Below are 5950 nucleotides of genomic sequence, written 5' to 3'. Positions count from 1 at the left end.
AGAAAGGAGTTATGAGAAGATTGTTGGAGTATACACCAGAATTGTTTGTTCCTAAATGTCCAATGCACTTGCAGAGGTCTAGAAGTATCTGGATTGGGTTTCAAAGGTTTGTTTCTAACAGATAATATTATTATTATATTGCAGTATCATAGTTTTTAATAACATATTATGTCATTGTTGATAGTTATGGCTTGTGATTTGGAAATAAAGTAAAGTTACACCTGAACCATGTTATGTCCAAGTCTTCAAGGATTTGAGCAAGCAAACAAAAAGTTAGAAGTCATAGAGTGCACATTGTGTTTGCTTATTGATTGTGTGTGAGTTCTTGATGGATGCACAAGAGAAAGGAAACATGTGCCGACTCAAGAAAGCATGTGAAGGTAGTTTGGAACTAGTTGAACTCATGTTGGGAAATGCATAGCATATTCTTACTCATGTTGTAATGTGTTGATTTTAGGGCCAAGTTGACTAAATGTTAATTTAAGATATTTATCCTTGGCCTACTTGTCGACATTGTATTTGGGTTTTAGGATGACATGAAGACCTGTGAATTATGTTGGAATGCATATATATTGTTGATCCAATTTCATTTAAATGTGGTGATTGTTAATATTATTGAATGTATAATTATTTCATACGACGAAGTGAAGAAAAGGTGGTGAATATATGTTGTGAAGAGTGAAAACTTAGATGCATATCCTATAAACATTGTGAGAGTGTTCCTAAGTAGATCAAATTAGATAGATGATTAAGTTTGAGTTTGGAAGGTCTACATGACATATCATTTTATTTCCTATATCTTCTTTGTATTTGAGATTTGTGCTCAAAATATAAGTTGGTGCCCAATTCTTTTGATTAGGGAATCGATGTCTCTCGTATGTTGGTGCCTGCAAATTATATTGGAGATTGGTGTTTCTTTCGTAGGTTGAAATTCCTATAGGTTGGTACTTGAAAAATTGTTGTAAGCTCATTATTATTTTTTGTGAGGTTGGATTTGGATAGTAGATCAAGTATTTCTTCTCATTGTGGTTTTTCCCTTTTGGGTTTCTATGTAAATACGATGTTCTCTTGTGTTGATGTGTGAATTTGTTTATCTCTTGCATAGTTGATTTTATGATATTGTGAGATGTGGTAATGGTATTAATGTTGCATTAAGTTTTGAAATTAAAATTGACATATATTGATTCACTCCCACCCCCTCCCCCCTCTTATATATTTGTGTTCATAACAAAAATGATATACTAGATACTACATAGTTTATGATATATTAATTTGTAGCATAGACTTTTTCTCTACATCATTTGATTTTCAATAAAATCTTCTTTTTTTTGTTGAAAAAGAAGACTTGAAAAATAAGATGTCAATGATTATCAATTAAAAATTTAATTATTATTTAAAAAATATTAAACATAGTATATCAAAGGCAATGAGTAACACTACTTCATTTATAAACATGTCTTTCCTTTGAATTTATTGTGCTAAATCTTATTTTTCATTCTATTAATTTAAAAAAATATTTATAAAATTAATAATAATTTTAATTCCTTCTATATTTAATTTATTGCATTGACTTGAAGATGAAACCCATTTTACATTACTCAATTTTAATGTTATTAATTTATTCCAAACCCATCATTAGAGATGAATAAATATTTTACATATACTTAAAGGCAAAAACTTTTTCTATATTATATAACATTCACTTAACTATAGTTAGATATTGTAAATTTTGTTTTATGCTTGAAACTTAAGTATGTCCCTATGCTGCTCCTTAGCTTATTTTGGCTATAGTTTTAAGGAGCAATTTGTGGAGCACGATAGTCAAATGGCTGCTTATTTTAATTTCCATGTGTCTCTTAATTAGAATTTTACACAGGAACACTCTAGCTGCAGCGGCATGGGGACATGGGGTAAGGGGAGGTCCTTCTTAGCTTATTTGCTATTTTTTATGCAATCTTTTTAAATAATTTTGTCAATGAAATTATTAGCAATACTTCTTACAAATAAAATTTGCATGCAAAATTGTAGGCAAAAAAAAAGGAGATGAAAAAAAAATGGTAAAGCCACATGTCAGCTTTTTCAATAAGGAGCTGCTACTTATTTCTAGCCCCCCTTTTTATTCCAAGCTTATTTTCAATTTTTAACCAGCTGCCGCTCCACAAAAATAGGGAAAGATTCTTTTTTATCCTTTTCTCTTAATTAAACTTTTGCATGGGAACACTCATTGCTTAAATTTAAGCAAAAAATGCTCATAAACAGCGGCATGGAGACATGAGATAAGTGTTTTTTCTTTTTTTGGTTTTTATAAATAAGTGCATTAAAGTCTGTTAATATTTAATTGTACACATATTCAACAACAAAAAAAGGTGGGTGGATATAAGATCACATCCCACTAGACAAGTGCAATCCTCAAAATAAATAACAACATAGAAAGCCACTTACGCAGGGCAATTCCAATAAGAAGAGGCCGATATTCCGGTCATCAGATTTGACCCATACATCAGTGGCGCCAGCTGAGTGAAGAAGCTACCACCCCTCATCTTCTTTTTGAAAAAAATCTTCTTAAAGTTACGGCTGAATAAAAAATATTTATGCATAAGAATATTACATAAGTAACTTTTTTTTTAATAAATCTAGAGGTGTATTCTAGAAGTGGATTAACTACTATAATTCTTTTAGCTGGTCTTGTCACCTGAAGGGGTCACACTTCCCAGAAAGCAATTTAAAACGCTAACCCTACGTATGCTAGTCTACAATTTCTACTGTTATAATCAGACATTCAGAGCCAATGGTTCCTGTCATCTCACATAACCTTCCACCAATATACGGTATCTCACATAACCTTCCACCAATATACGGTATACAACAGGAGACTTCTTAGATACTAAGTTGTGGCGAATTATAGTATTTAGTCAGTAATTATTTCATATTAATGATATCAGCTTTTAACAATTTGTGTATGTATCACACTCTATGGTAAGAGAGTTCAATGAATAGGTAAGAGAGTTCAATGAATACAATGCAAACAAAAAAACATACATAATCGAAATCAGAAACAGCAAGAAGAAATACGTCATATTATTTCAGTTCAATTATGTATGTTTAAGTTTGAATCTTCTGTACCAAAGTTAATGCTTCAAAGAATATTTTAAGAGAATCTAACAGCCCCTCTGGTTGGTGGGCAGTTCTACAATTGTTTTACCAGTCCTACCGAAGTAAACATTCAAAAGGTCCCAAACAAGATTCTAAATCAGAGGTCATTTTATTTAGTGTATAAAATATGAAAATAAAAAATTCAATACAAAAGAACTGTTACAACAATTTAAACTCTGTTCTCTGTATAGTCATGGCTGTTGATAAGACTGGATTGAAATAGTATATACTGGATTTCTTAACTTCTACATGCTCAAATTCAGTTTCAAGGTGGGAACAGCAAGAAGATTATCTTTTCTGGGAATACTGGTCCTAAAGGTTTCAGTCATATCCAACTCAAAGGGATCATCATTGCCTTCCAAAGTCCAGTCAAAGCAGTGCACCAGCTGAGCCAAAACAAGGTCAATATTTGCCATTGCAAATCCAGCCCCAGGGCATCCTCTCCTCCCTGCACCAAAAGGAATCATCTCGAAATCTCGCCCTTTGATATCAATATTCTTACCTATAAATCTCTCAGGCTTGAATGTTGAGGGATCGTCCCACACTGCTGGATCTCTTCCAATTGCCCACACATTCACAATCAGCCTTGTCTTTTGAGGTATAAAGTAGCCAGCAACAGTACAGTCTTCTCTGGCTTCATGTGGAAGCATTAAGGGCCCTGGAGGGTATAATCGAAACACCTCTTTCACCACACACTTCAGGTATTCCATGCCCACAAGATCAGATTCTCTCACCATGCGGTCTTTTCCTGCTACAGATTCAATTTCTGCCTGCAACTTCTTGGCAACTTGTGGGTTTCTCACCATCTCACTCATTGCCCATTCTAAGGTGTTGATTGTTGTCTCCAAACCCCCAAGAAACATATCCTGTGAAAAGCAAGAAAAATATTAAGGATACCCTTCAGTTCATGGCACTGAATTAAAGAAATTAACTAATTAAGTACATGAAATTTTCAGTCCATGATAAATTAGCTTGATGGGTTTTGGATCTGACTGTGTGATCAGTTTTTTATAGGTTTCGGATTATTCTCCATAATTGAGAATCAGGATGAATTAAATAGAAAAGAGAATGATCTCATCAATGTTTTGGATCATGCTCAATGATTCATCATCAGGATGAATTAGCTAGAAAAGAGAAATGATCTCAGCAATGTTTCAGATCATGCTATATCATAAGGATGGATTAACTAGAAAAAGGAAATGATCCCGATGATGGATCATGGAACATGATCCAAAAAATTGATAAAAAAACTGATCACACAGTTAAATCCAAAAACCATCAAATGAAGTTAACTAATTCAAGCAAATGTCAATATAAGTGGAAAAGCAGAGAGGGAGGTCAGCATACAAAGATTGTTGCTTTAATGTGTTCTCGGGTGATTTTCATTTCATTTTCATTCTGTGGCATCTCCAGTAGCACATCTACCAGGTCCTTAGTATGCTTTTCATGTTCCTGACTTCCCCTGCGCCTACTCTCTTCCATGTGTTCATCTATAATCTTCTCAACAACGGCATCAAAGAAATTGTGGGCTTTCTTCATTTTCCTCTTAACACCACTCAAATCATCAATCCAAGCAATGGAAGGAATGAAATCTCCAATGTTGAAAGCTCCAATCATACTTGTGACTTGGTGCACCATTCTGTTAAGCTCCTTCCCTACCAGATCATCATCTTCAGAAAATTTAGTGCCAGCCAGTGTCCTCCAGATTATAGAAGAGATCAGAGATGCTATGATCTTGCTCACATTCACTACAACTTTTCCATGCTTGCTCTTCTCCCAAATGGCTTTCACTGCCAGAGAGACTTCCTCCTCTCTGACAGACCTAAAACTCTCAATTCTCTTGGCACTCAGCAACTCCATGACACACACTTTCCTCATGTGTCTCCAGTAATCTCCATAAGGAGCCAAACCCACATTCTTTTCATTATAAGCTACATATTTTGAAGCAGCAGATTCAGGCCTGTTGGCAAAAGCCAAATCATGGGTTTTCAAAAACTCTTTGGCCATATCAGAGGAAGAGACCACCACAGTAGGAGCAGAACCCAATCTCAAAAACATTACAGGGCCATATTGCTTAGCAAGGTCACGAAGAGAACGGTGAGGGAGCTCCCCCAATTGATGCATGTTTCCTATGATGGGCAACCCTAATGGACCTGGTGGCAATCTAGAAGCCTTTTCATTTCCCCTCTTCAAACCTAACAATTTGCACAAAACCCACAAACCCAAGACTGTAAATACTATGGTCATGAACAGAGACCCTGCTGTTGGACCTCCTAGTATTGCAGGCATCTCAGAAAATGTAAAAGCCATTACAGCAATTTGAATTCAACTTACTAATTGCAGTCAGAAGGAAAGCTTTGTCTCACTTCCAATGGCGTTCACTCCTATTTATAGCCTTTCCAGGGCACTGATCAGGGATCAACATGCCTGATGTTTAGTGTGGATCATCCCATGGAAATGGTCATCTTTTTGAGAAAATAATTTAATATGACTTTTGTAGACATTAGTGTTCATGTATATTCCAGTTCCATTAGATCTTCGTCCATTCAAAGCTAGGTACATTGAATTCAACTCTGTGAATTGCGTGGCATTGAATGCCCCATATATATACAAACTTGCATTTTGTCAAAAATATAATAAGTCCATGTGGTACTGGAGTATCAATCAGATAGATAGAGCAAAGATAAAGTCATGGGATGACTTGACTTTGGATGGAAAACATTTCTCTTGACAAATCAGATGTTTTATATTTGCTTATAGTAAAAGATAACATGAATTTCCTTTAGAATATTGATTT

General features: G+C 34.7%; 1 protein-coding gene across 1 annotated transcript; it reads right to left on the bottom strand.

Moving 5' to 3' along the window:
- Positions 1-3240: 3240 nt before the first annotated feature.
- LOC131064544 (cytochrome P450 750A1) lies at positions 3241-5742 on the bottom strand. The gene is made up of 2 exons (XM_057998696.2): positions 4501-5742; positions 3241-4019 (listed from the first exon to the last, which is right to left on the bottom strand). Exons 1-2 carry the CDS (start codon positions 5461-5463, stop codon positions 3399-3401), a joined length of 1584 nt encoding a protein of 527 aa, XP_057854679.2. The 5' UTR covers positions 5464-5742; the 3' UTR covers positions 3241-3398.
- Positions 5743-5950: the final 208 nt, after the last annotated feature.

The sequence above is a fragment of the Cryptomeria japonica genome, chromosome 4, assembly GCF_030272615.1.
Source record: "Cryptomeria japonica chromosome 4, Sugi_1.0, whole genome shotgun sequence".
NCBI classification, from domain to species: domain Eukaryota; kingdom Viridiplantae; phylum Streptophyta; class Pinopsida; order Cupressales; family Cupressaceae; genus Cryptomeria; species Cryptomeria japonica.
This window is presented reverse-complemented; position numbering and strand designations above follow the sequence as displayed.

Coding starts and splice junctions, on each gene's coding strand:
- LOC131064544 (XM_057998696.2), bottom strand. CDS start 5,463: ATGGCTTTTACATTTTCTGAGATGCCTGCAATACTAGGAGGTCCAACA. Junction 4,020..4,500: donor ACATTAAAGCAACAATCTTT/GTATGCTGACCT, acceptor TGCTTTTCACAG/GATATGTTTCTTGGGGGTTT.